At 49.0% G+C, this 12,975-nt stretch overlaps 1 protein-coding gene across 1 annotated transcript in view; it reads left to right on the top strand.

Moving 5' to 3' along the window:
• Positions 1-1,354: 1,354 nt before the first annotated feature.
• RASGRP1 (RAS guanyl releasing protein 1) overlaps positions 1,355-12,975 on the top strand; it is an 81,296-nt gene continuing 69,675 nt past the window's right edge. Inside the window, exons 1-2 of the mRNA XM_047736208.1 lie at positions 1,355-1,546; positions 6,213-6,397. Coding sequence (XP_047592164.1) covers positions 1,512-1,546; positions 6,213-6,397 — 220 coding nt within the window. The 5' untranslated portion in view covers positions 1,355-1,511. The remainder of the gene's footprint in view (positions 1,547-6,212; positions 6,398-12,975) is intronic.

Below are 12,975 nucleotides of genomic sequence, written 5' to 3'. Positions count from 1 at the left end.
ACCCAATGTTCATGAGGATTCTCTGGAGAAATTTCTTAGTGGTCTTACTATTAAAAGGAGTTGATGTTCTCTTGAACAATTTTTTTTTATCTTGCATGTGACAGAAAATGAATTTTATACAAAGCTCCCTTTTGAACATGACTGCTAGAAATCTGGGAGATAAATTTTGGTCCCACTTGTAGCCAAGTGCATTGGACTCTAGGTGCATTTAAAAAAAATGACTTCTGGCTCCATTTTATAAGACTTATTTTTCACTTTTTATTTCACACACTTTTTTTGGTAAGTTGTGTACCTTTGTAAGTTACCTTTGCAAGTTTCTTTTTCTAGGAGGTGGCATATAAACATGAAGACATATAGAAATGAAGTCACAGAGGGAGACTTTAAGGTCCAGAACATTATGGCTGGGAAGACACCTATTATTGTGGCCAGAATAAGGCATATGACAGTGATAATGGGTGTGTTATTAGGTGTTATTAGGACAGCCCAGCAGCGATTACAGGGAGTCAGACAGACCTCAGCCCAGGTCACATTTCTCTCTGCTGTTTACTGGTTGTGTGACAGGAGGCATGTTATTCTCTAAACCGTCATTTTCCCATCTCAAAAATAGTGAACTCTCCGGATTTGGGGGGATGGCTTCACTGAGGCAACTTATAGAAGGCCCTTCAGCACAATGCACTCCGTCAGTCAGCTACTGCTATCATCGCTGTGTTTGGGCCAAGCAGAGCTAGGGCACCATTCCTGGCCCTGCCTGCTGTCAGAAAGTTCTTCCCACCGCTCCCCGCATCTCCCACACCCACAGACGCCAGGCAGCTGTCTCCCGCCAGATACGGATCACACCTCCGGCGCGCACCTCCACACCCGCCGCCTCCCGCAGGGTGCAGGACGCCAATCTCCAGCCAAAGTCCTGCAAATTGCTACTACGAAGGCACGGAAGGCGCGGGCCGAGGCAGAGCCACACCTACCCCGCCCCTGGCGGCGCTCCGATAGATACAGGGAGCCCTGCGAAGGGGCCAGGGGTCCCGGCGAAGCGGGACTGAAGTGCAGGGGGGATCCCCCTCCCCAGAGTCGCTCCGCGAAGCCCAGCCCGCGGGCTCACGCCTCCTCCGCGGCACCCCCCAGAGCCTCCCCAGCCGTGCGCTCCCCTTCGGACTTCAGCCTCGGGCAGGGAGCGGTGGGCGGCGCGGTGGGGCGCTCGCGAGTGATGGGGGCGGGTTTCGGAGAGGAGCCGAAGAGCGCCACACCGCTCCTCCGCCGATAGCATCAGCGCGTGTCAGGTGGTTGGAGCAGGCGAGAGTGCGCGCGCGCGGGAGGGCGAGAGGGCGCGCTCCCAGAAACTTTGTGCCTGCGGGTGCGCCTCGGGCGGGCTCTTCGGCTCCGAGCGCGGCAGGTGGGCGGCCGGGGCGGAGAGGCCCAGCGGGCGGCGGCGACGGCGGTGGCGGCGATGCGCCGCGCTCCGCCGAGCCCGTCCCGGCGCGCTAGGTGAGGTGGCCGCGGGAGCGCCGGCCGTGGCCATGGGCACCCTGGGCAAGGCGAGAGAGGCCCCGCGGTGAGTAGGGGTCCGGGCCCTCGGCGGCGCCAGCTTCCTTTTTTGGGGCGGGCGGCCCCCTGAGTCCTCTCGGGGAGGGGGTGGGAAGTGGGAGGACGACGAGGGCGCCTCCTCCTACGGGAAGTTGCTGACCCGAGGTGCGAGCGGCGGCAGGCCGGGGGCTCGGCTCAAGTTCGGGCGGAGCGGCGCGCGGGGCAAGTGGGGCAGGGAGCTGGGTTGTGCGCGCCGCGAGCTCCGGAGTTGCACCGATCCCCCCCGCCTCCCCCGGCTCCCAGGCGTCCGGTTCCTGGGTCTCTCGCTTGCGGACTTTACGCAAAATCCGCACCTGCTACGGGCGCGGGGCACGGGGCTCGGGCAGCGCCACCTGGCGGCCTCCTCCGGCTCCCAGCGGACCCCGGGCAGGGCCCGGAAAGGCCGGCGGCAGCCCCTCTTAAACACACAGCTTTCTGGGTGGAAACTGTACCCCCTCCCCCCAACTGCGATTCAAGAGAGATGTCTTATGAGGATCTTGAAGATGAAGGAAGGGCGATAGTGCAGAATCTTTTGGCAGGAGAAAGCGGCCTGGAGAGGCCAGGTAACTTGGAGCGTGTCCCCCTAGAGCAGGGAGGGCCTGGCCGAAGCATACGAGTGGTGCTCTGCCCAGCTCCCTCCACGTGGACTCCGGTGTGACTGCGCTGTGCCCAGCCCGCACAGACAGGCCCGGGAGCGGCAGGAAGGGTTAACCTGCTGGACTCTATGCAGCCAAAGGCTCTTGGCCCTCTCTGCACTCCCGCTACGGGGAGGGGGGGTAGGGGGCTTGTTGCCCCAAGGGTACAGCAGGTCACCTTCAGCTAGTTTGGGGGAGGGGGGGTGGGCCTTGGTAAATTACATTGCGTCTGTACTGTAGGGGCTGAGGGAGAGGACAGGACTGGAAAGAATCCTCACCAGAAGCCAATTAAAGCCACCTTCCACTGCAGAGAAAGTTGGGGAAATCTGTGTTCTCTTTCCCCATTTCGTCCCTTCCTCGTCTTGGCTAGATTTCATAAAAAGTTCAACCCGAAAGTGTGTGTGCCCTCCAGGGAGGCACCTGTGCCTGGAGAGGATTTGACCTGAACCATTTAGGAGTTTTGACAGCCTCCTGTGGCAAACCCCACTGGGCCTTGGCTGCTCCTGGTCCCAGAAAACACTTTCAAGTTTATCTGTTTCTCTCTCAGCCTTTTTGTTGTTGTTGTTGTTGTTGTTGTTGTTTTTAATTTACATGGGAACATTTGGCTACAGTCCTTTAAAAATATGCCTTTGGAAATTTAGACTATTCTTTCTGTGGATTGTTTGATTCCCTTAGATATGCCTGTAATGGAACATTTTATGCATCCTTACCTACAGCCATTTCACCAGAAGAGAGCGGGGTTTGCAGGTTTGACAGGAAGCAGCTGGTCAGGAGACTGCCAGCAAAAAGAGCAGAGTTTCCTAGTTTATGGCACAGATAACCCCATTTTCCCAGACCTCTCGGGTTGCAGTTTGGTTTTTAGTAGCCTCTCTTCTCTGTCGTGTCTCGGGCCCAGAGCCTCTGAGTCTGTCTGGCCTCAATACTCCCAGACTAGGTCTCTCACTTTCCCTTCCCCCCACCCTGAATACTCCATTCACGCTCCTTCTTTCTGCTTGAATCTCCCCTGGTCCCTCTTATGTTCTGGTAAATGCATCTACCTCTGAGAATTACCTTAGGAACCAAAGTGGTTTCCTCTCCTGCTGACATTAGGAGACGTGACTAGAATTAGAGCCAGGGGCAGTTTTCAGAGTCCTTGGTGGTGGTTGATACCACCAACTGAGAGACAAAATGGAATTTTCCCTGGATCCAACAGTTGAGAGACTAGAGTTAATACCTGGGAGCCCCAGGGGCAAAAGCCGGATGTGGAGACCCAGCCTCCAGTAGCAGTTGCCTCCTCATGGGGGGCTGAGGAGAAGTAATGGGGGTGGCCTAAGAGAAAAGGACTCCTCTTGAGAAGGACTGTATGTCATCTTTCCCCGCTTTGCCTTGGGTGGAGGTCTTCATGGTGAACAGGCAGCAGTGAAGGCAGAAGCTGACCATTTCCTTTGGACACTCAGCTCCAGGTTTAGAGAGTTGTCAGTACTTTCAGGAAGGGAAGGGAGCCTGACTGCGGAGCAAGGCCTAGGGGCACAGGAGGCCTGGCTTCTACCAGCTTCTGCACCAGCAGACAGTGGCACTGGCTTTCGGAGCCTGGACCTCCCCATATAGAAATGACCATGAAGAGTCTGCCTAGCTCTGGTGTCTGAGGACTGTTCCAGAGGCCTGCAGGAAGAATAAGACCTGAGATTCAGCCTTTAGGGTAGCAGCATTGCTCTTGGAGGATTTTTTTTTTGTCTTGAATTTTCCAGCCCTTCTGTGACCATCTGCTTGCAGATTCTTATGTAGCGAAGGGCACATGGTTCCAAGCACAGTACATATTTATTAAATAAAACCAGAGAGGCCCCAGGTACAAAGCCCAGATGTAGCACGGGTGAGTTGTACAACCTTCACTATGTCCTTTAGCGGCTTTGAGAATCAGTTTCAACTTCATGAAATGGAGATAAGATCTTTCTGGGGTATCAGCTTTGAAAACCATTTAAATCCCCAGTACAGTGCTTACAATATCATAGGCACTCAATTGATTATGTTCATTATTTTCTCTTGTTTTCAGATACTGATCTGATCCTGGGGTTATCACAGGGCCTAGATAAAAATCAGTAATGGTCAGACACTTGATCAGATCCGGTAGCACCAACTTGATCTTTCAGGAATCACTTCCTTGGGTTAGTATATTCTCAGCCAGTAGCTGAAGCAATTTCCGTGGCCTCACCCCAGGTCAAAAGCAGAGTCTAGGGGCACCTGGGTGGCTCAGTGGGTTAAAGCCTCTGCCTTCGGCTCAGGTCATGATCTCAGGGTCCTGGGATCGAGCCCCACATCGGGCTCTCTGCTCACCGGGGAGCCTGCTTCCTCCTCTTTCTCTCTGCCTGCCTCTCTGCCTACTTGGATCTTTGTCTGTCAAATAAATAAATAAAATCTTTAAAAAAAAAAAAAAAGCAGAGTCCAGTGGCCACTGCTAGGCAGCGTCCTGGAGCTAGTTTGAAACAGAGCTCAAAGGTCATGGTCTTCCTTCTACTAGTCTGGCTGTGGACTGAGAGTGGCCCAGAGTTTAGTACACGATCTCTTAGCTGGATTCCCAAAATCCACATGTGCCCCAGCATTTTATTTTGATCTGAGCGTTTCGGCTCCTTCTGGATGAGATTCAGTCTTCTTGGAGCTGCTCCCCACACCACCTGGAACTGGTTCTCTCCTCTAAGAACATCACACTTCTCAGGCTTGACACCCACAGGACACTTAAGATTTATAGGGTTGTCTTTTCATGGACTAGGTCTGATTCTCCAACTAGATTTTTGAATTAAGGAACTCCTCGTTCACCTTTATACGACAACAGCAACAACTAGCATAATGAGTACGTTTTCCAGTTTACAGAGACCCCCTCCTGGAGACTCTCCCACTGTGGTCCCCTGCCCCCCTGGCCTATCACAGTGTCTCACTTATAGAATAAGCACTTATTAGTTGATGCCATTATGTGTTTATCAAAATATAGAGTGAGTAGCTGAAGTTATGGATCTGAGGTACATATTTTTTTGTCTCCTCTTTGTTAGTAAACTGAAATAACCAAAACCACAGAATTAATTATATGTTTGCAGAAGTTACTAGCAACAACACCCATCACTATTAAACTTGAAAAGATTATAGATATGTATCTGCGAGTGTGTCTAAATGGGAAGGAAAGTAAAATGCTTAGTTAACTTTCATATATCCTTTTTCAAACAACTTGACATGTACTCATGAGGTCATGACCAAAGATAAAGCTAAGTGAGAGTGGGTTAGGGTACCCTGTTGGACTCCTAAGCCATTTCCAGATCCAGACTTCTCCTTTTACATTCAGTTCTGGAGTAAAGCTCCCTTTAGCTCTGTGGGTTTTTTTTTTTTTTTAAATCAGTAAGGACTTAATAGACTATTTAGTGGTAAGAAATGACTCAATGATTGCCTATATTATCAGCAATGAAAAACAGAACCTTAAATCCAAGATTTGTAAGAAAGGCAGGATTAGCTTCAAATCTAACCACCACCACCATAATCCTCTGCAGGCGGGTCCTTAGTCTTTGACTTCTCCCCCAAAGGCCAGAGGTATTTCTGGGGGTCCCTGGCCTTTCTGCAGCATCTCTGGTATTTCTAAAGTTGAATTAATTTAGCCGAAGACGAGACCGAATTAAGCAATTCTTCAGAACCAAGTCAGCGGGACTCCCCACTAAAATCAATTATGGCTAGGCGCAAAGGATTGTCAAGACGGTCTCGCCTCAGCATCTCCCCTTTGGGAGCTGCAGCCAGTAGGCTAAAGCAGTTGCAGCCCACTACGAAGACCGGTTGCAGCCCTGAAATCTCACCTCCTTACTCACTGCGGAGTTATCTCTTTAACAGCCAACCAGTCCGTGGGGTGCTTTTGCCAAGTGGAAGGGGTATGTCTTCTATCAGCCCAGCTCTCAGGATTGTCTTATCTCGACTCCTTTCCTGTCCTATCTGCCTTCAGTTCTCGGAGCTGCCGGTTAGTCTGTCCCCCGGCTACTCGGCTCGATCTCACTGCCTCCTCTTTTTCCCCAGGAAACCTTCTCATGGCTGCAGAGCTGCCACAAAAGCCCGACTAGAGGCGAAGCCAGCCGGCAGCCCCGTCCCCTCCCATCCCGTCCCGGCCCAGATCACCCAGTTCCGAATGATGGTGTCTCTAGGACATTTAGCCAAAGGAGCCAGCCTGGACGAGCTCATCGACAGCTGCATTCAGTCATTCGGTGAGTTGGCTAACTGCCCACATGCATAAAAATCTCTGTATTACTTTGTCCTTCCCTAAAAAGTTGCTTTGTAGAAGAGCAACCTCGATTGTATTTGGGCTTTAAAAATATCTTTTGAGCCTTTGAAATGGTGGAGACCGTGCACAGTGCTGCTGGCACGTGACTGTGTGGGTGTAATAGGTCGTGATGAGAGGTGTGATTTCAAGTGAGAAAAGTTACTGAGGAGAGTTTACACTTCCATTTCTCTTAGGATGGAGGTTTTTCTCGTGATGAGAAATCTCATAAAATGCTACTGTGCCTCTGGTGCTGGGACATTTTTCTGCCCTGGTGTTCTTAGGGCGCGCAAAGCCTCGGTTCCGTGAGCAAACACGGTCAGCAAACAGAAATTTGAAAGCCTTTGGATCATGGGGACAGTCAAGTTTCATAATTCCCCTTATAATCGGAGGGTGGTTGTGATGGGCTAGGGAAGGACAGGGTGAAGCCAGAATGGTGTGGCTGGAAGATTCTGGTCAGTAAGTATTGTGATTGAAGGTCAAGGGCCTGGGGAAGAAGCAGACAGACACACACTCACTGTGAATGGTCTAGAACACTGCACACTGTCATCACCATCCTCAGCATGAGGGGTGCACCACTTTGTGTGGCTCACGAGCAATTATCTGCAAAGATGCCCATTTTAAAAAAAATTTTATAAGCACTGTCTCTTTTGGGATTGTTATTTGTGAAATAGTGATGGGAAAGTACTAAGTATGGGCTCTGCTCCAAAAAAGGTATGCTTACAATTGGTGGGAAATTTATAGATTTCCAGCATCACTGTCCCCTCTCCGTGCCCCCTTTGAGTCTGTCTCTCCCAACCTGAAGGGGACGTGGACATGTGGCTCAGCTCCCAAGTGCCTTCCCAGCCAAGGCCCTCATGGAGCCTCCTGGGGGCGCAGGGGAGGTGTGACCAGATCCCAGGCAGCATGACATGGAGAGTGCACGTGGGTTAGAATTCAGAGCTAGGGGTTATTGGCTGGACATGTTGACTGCTTGGTCAGACCTTATTTATAGAATTAGGGAAGAGACAACATTTTAGGGATACTCTTTTAGTATACTCTACTACAACATTGAGTAGTTTTGATTATTTCAACCTTGATGTAAAGCACTGCTTCTCAAATGTTCCTGCAGAATCACATGGAGGTGTTATTTTTTTAATAAATTGCTGGGGCCTACCCCCAGAGTTTCTGCTCTGGTGGGTCTGGGGCGGCACCCAAGAATTTGCTTTTCTAACAAGTTCCCAGGTGATGCTGGTATCGCTGATCCAAGAACGCACTTTGAGAAGCGCTGCTTTATTGTTGTAGAGTTTTCTTTTTTTTAAACTTGGAAAAGAGGAAACATTTTTATTATAACTGGGTTAGTCTTAAATTTTAATTAAATTTCTATTTATGTTCTAATCTTACAGTAAGGAATGACTTTGGGAGCAGGGTGAGTGGTTTTCTCTTCTTAAATAGCTTTAGAAAATACATAGGCAAGGCAGGGAGCTAGCAGTCAGGAGACTAGTGGGCACATGGCTGTGAGCAGCGTTGTTCCTCCTGTACTTTACTTTCAACTCCCCAGTGGAATGAACTGCAAAGCTCCTTACAGGGTCTTGGGAGTCATAGGTCTGTCTGTTGCAGGGCACTGTGAACTGTTTCAGGAATAAGGATTTTTCTTCTTTCTCCATTTCGTTGTTGAGAAAATAGGGACCAGGCATGGAGAAATGGTATTTTATCATGCTAACTTTCTTCCTCGTGTGCCAATTTGGCAACTGCTGGCTGAGGTCAAGGCTGTTTTCCTAACCTTCCAATAATCACGACATCAGCCTGAGAAATCCAGGACCAATTCTGAAGTCCTTCCCCAAAAGAATCAAACCTAATCCACCCCCCACCCCACAACAAATCCTACAAGGGCGCAAGATACATTGTTTTCTGGAATATGTTAAACTGAGAAAAAAGTATCTCAACATCCAAAAGCTGTAAAAATCCCATTGAGTCCAATAGTCTTTCATCCTCACTCAGGAAGCATTGATTAAGCCACCGTCCCCCGCCCCTTGTATCTGACATAGACTGGGCAGTGCATGAGGGGAATTACAGGGACCAGACAGACCTCTGTTCCTTTATTAGAGCTTCGCAGACCTGGGGGATGCACTGTTCAGGAAAAAATAGATACATGAGGCAAGACAACGGTCAGCTAAGGAATGCAGGAAGAATAAATTCTTCATACACAGAGAGTTTGAGGAAATCCACTTCATGGGTGAGGGCACCGTAGGGGGAACAGCCACTGTTCTCACAGCTCCCCGGCCATGGGACTGCAGCAGGAAAGTCTGATCTCAAGATTTCGCAGAGTACGTACTACACGGTTTCGTGCGGCAGAAATTTATATGAAATAGGTGAAAGAGAAAAGCCACAGCTTGTCTGGAGGGAGCAGGAGACGCAGAGTGATTTTTGAGTGCTGGGTTGTCCGGGCCCTCTGTAGTGGGGGAGGGGAGCGGTTCTTGAACTGCAGAGGTGAGCCGAGCTGGGGATGGATGGCTAGCAGCCCTTGACAAAGAACAATCCAGGGCAAAAAGCCTGCCTGTGCATCTGCAGGTCTCCTCAGAGGTGATCTGAAAATAGTGCAGGGCGGGCCTCGTGTTTCTCTTGAACCTTATCTTACTGGTTATTTTCTCAGGTTTGTACTGAAAAGTTTTGCTGCAGCATAAAGCAAATCTAGCCTAGCTTTTTGTCAATGAGTTTAGATGCCTTCTCATTTTAAAACCAGTGAAAAGAGAGGGAAATAGTACAGAAATGAGGCAAAACTTTTGGTTTTTGGTAATCTCGCACTTAAGACTCTGGCTTTGGCTACTCCCACCAACTTGGGGAAACAAAAGGGGAAAAAAGTCTGTTTTGAATATAAAGAGTAATTAGTTAATTTATTTTGCCCTGCTTTCTCAACCTCACCTTCATGCAGGTGCTTTGAGGAGGATTGGATTAGCCAGGTCTGTGCTGTCCAGTATGGTAGCCACTGGCCAGATGAGGCTATTCACATATATACTTCAGTTAATTAAATCTAAATCACATGTAAAATGTAGTTCCTCCCAACATTTCCCAGTAAGCCTCACTAGCCATAGTTCAAGTGCTCAGTAGCCAGGAGTGGTAACTACTGCTGGACAGAGTAAACGGAATCTATTTCCATCACGGCAGAAGGTCTGCTGGACAGTGTTACATGGGGTAAATGGTTGACTTGGAGGGGAAGAGCAACAGAGAGACCTCCTAGAAACTGTGGGATCTGCATTTTCCTAGCATCTCTAGATAATAGTCTGAGAACTGTCTAAGGCGTCATGGACATTTGGATCTAGCATCTTTACTGACGCCTCTCTAGTACTCTTAACCATTAATTACCACCCACACTGTTCTCAGAGGAGGGGCTTGCTACAGTGCTTTAAAGGATGGCTGACCGGCACATCCAGACTAAGGGTATTCTTGAAGGTCTCCAGCGAGCCTCCCATTGTCACAGACAAGGTCACAGACCTGTGATGAGAAACTCAGAGCCTTGAGTCATAGTTCGCTGCTTCAGCCATGAGACAAGCCACTCCCACCTTCGGTAGTAATCAGAGGTCATGCTTTACCTTCTCGGCATATTATTGCTCGTTAATCTACTCTTCAGCTGAGCATAATGAGGCAAATCATCACAACCTGGTACATTTATGTCAAACACATGTGAATCACACCATCTGTTTCAGGGGTAGAAAAGACCTATGAGATCATCTGGTTTTTAATGTTTTCACTTTTTAAGAGGGCTGCCAGCATTTGGGGCCAAACGGAAGTCTTCCCATGTCCAGATTCACAGAACTCTTCCCTTGCTGCCTTCTGAATGCAAGACAGCGCTGAACTGCATCAGAAAGAAAACTGCAAACATGTCTCAGAAAGGGACCCCAGCAAGGAGCCCTCCTGCTCCCAGGTGGGGTGTGGGAGGATATTCAGCGTCTTTGTCGTACCTGTCAGTGTGAAGGGAAATGCAGCTTAGCTAATATCTTATATTTATGGAGTGTTGTTTAATTTTTCTTGGAGTTCCATATGTATTGGTTTTCTTTTAAACTCAAAACCAGTTTGAAATTGACCGGTCAGGTGGTATTGTCTCCATTGGACAAATGAGAAAATAAATTGAGTCTCTGAGGATTGTGGCAATTTGCCTCATGCCCCCAGGTCTAGAGAGAAAATATGCTGCCTGTGTGCTTTTTCCTCTGTCCCCACCAGCCACTTGCGACCTGAGCTGGGGTGCGCTCAGACCCTTCTCCTAGGGAGGCCTCCCTTCGTGCAGGGGACACAGAATAGGCCTGAACCCTGTACCCACATTCTGCAGGTCTGGAGTCCTCCAGGTGAGAAATTAAACTCCGTTCAATATGAGAAATATTCATTAGACCCCCTGTGTATATGTCCCCCTGAAACTCTATCTTGAACAAAGTGTTAATTAAAATCACCATACGCATTGTACTAGTGCTATACAAAGACCTCCTAAGCTATTAGGGATATTTTCTGCACCATGGAACACTTAGGTGTTGAAAGCATTTTATAGACCTCAACTTAGTAAGGGCAAAAACTGTTAAAAACCAGAGCCAAAGAAGGCAGACACACGTGTTGGGACCACACACAGTTTCCTCTGTGGCAAAGGGAAGGCGAGGTGTTCCTTACCATTCTGCAGCTTACAGTCTGCGCACCAAAATGAGCTGCCCAGAGGCAGCAAGGACACATGACCAGAAGCCCAGGGCCATGATCTTGAGTGGCACTCCACCCAAGAATGGGCAGCTCCAAGGAACAAAGCCAAGTGTTAAGAAGGGGCTCATTAGGGAGATTCAAATTAAAACCACATTGAGATACTACCTTACACCAGTTAGAATGGCCAAAATTAGCAAGACAGGAAACAACGTGTGTTGGAGAGGATGTGGAGAAAGGAGAACCCTCTTACACTCTTGGTGTAAGTGCAAGTCGGTGCAGCCACTTTGGAGAACAGTGTGGAGATTCCTCAAGGAATTAAAAATAGAGCTTCCCTATGACCCTGCAATTGCACTACTGGGTATTTACCCCAAAGATACAGATGTAGTGAAAAGAAGGGCCATCTGTACCCCAATGTTTATAGCAGCAATGGCCACGGTCGCCAAACTGTGGAAAGAACCAAGATGCCCTTCAACGGACGAATGGATAAGGAAGATGGGGTCCATATACACTATGGAGTATTATGCCTCCATCAGAAAGGCTGAATACCCAACTTTTGTATCAACATGGACGGGACTGGAAGAGATTATGCTGAGTGAAATAAGTCAAGCAGAGAGAGTCAATTATCATATGGTTTCACTTATTTGTGGAGCATAACAAATAACATGGAGGACATGGGGAGATGGAGAGGAGAAGGGAGTTGAGGGAAATTGGAAGGGGAGGTGAACCATGAAAGACTATGGACTCTGACAAACAACCTGAGGGTTTTGAAGGGGCGGGGGGTGGGAGGTTGGGGGAACCAGATGGTGGGTATTGGGGAAGGCATGTATTGCATGGAGCACTGGGTGTGTTGCAACAACAATGAATACTGCTACGCTGAAAAGAAATAAGAAAGAAGGGGCTCAAAGCCCTGTCTGTTGTGGATGACAGGTCCTTTGTGAGGAAGACCAGAGCTGACCCAGTAGCCTCCTCAGTGGGACCCCTAGTTGCTGAGGTGTCACTTTTGAAAATGGTCCTTGGGACACCCATGTGGTAAGGCGTAGAGGCCTCAGAGAAGCTGCCAGTCATGACTGTTGTTAACCCTTTGGAGCACATTAGCGTTCTATGACCAAGATGCTATTGATTCCCAGGAGTGCCTCTGCTGCATCTTCGATGGGCTGGCAGCACCCAATGCCCCAGCCTGACATGTCTGCCCTCTCTCGGGTGTGAGGTACAGTGATTGCGAGGCTCGAGAAAGGAGGAGGTGGGAGGTCCCCTTCACTCTCATCTGTTCCCTCCTCTGTGGTGGTGTCCATGGCAGCCCTCCCTCTGTGATAGAAAAATGTCAGTGCATAAGGTTGTCAGTGTCTCAGGAATCCTGAGCACATTAAATCGGTGAGTCCATCCAGAGAGATAAGGGTTACTGCTGAGAGACTGACAGACAGTAGCTGAACACTAACTGTGGGCTGTGTGGGGTGCTGGGCCTTTACCTGAGCTGGGCCCGTGAATCTTCACAGCGACCCTATGAGATGGGTATTATTTTGCTTTATTAATTACTAGGGTGTTGAAGCTTGGGGATGTTACATAGCCTGTGGAAAGTGGCCCACCTCATTAGTGGGAGAGCTGCTGGCATCTGAACTCAGGTTAGTTTATCTCTGAGGCTCTTGTTCTTTCTACTCTACTAGAGGTTCTCCAACTTGAACTTGAGCAGTAATTGTTTGGGGGAGGGAGGCTTTCATTCAAATTCTTGAAGGTCACCTCCAGAGATGATTTTTTATTTATCGCACAGTCACTGTGGTTCAGTTTTTTTTTTTTTTTAAGATTTTATTTATATTTGACAGAGAGAGAGAGATCACAAGTAGGCAGAGAGACAGGTGTAAGAAGCCTCCCTGC

Source organism: Lutra lutra, chromosome 7 (assembly GCF_902655055.1).
Source record: "Lutra lutra chromosome 7, mLutLut1.2, whole genome shotgun sequence".
Classification (NCBI taxonomy): domain Eukaryota; kingdom Metazoa; phylum Chordata; class Mammalia; order Carnivora; family Mustelidae; genus Lutra; species Lutra lutra.
The sequence above is the reverse complement of the archived record's forward strand: the minus strand, read 5'-3'. Positions and strand labels throughout refer to the sequence as shown.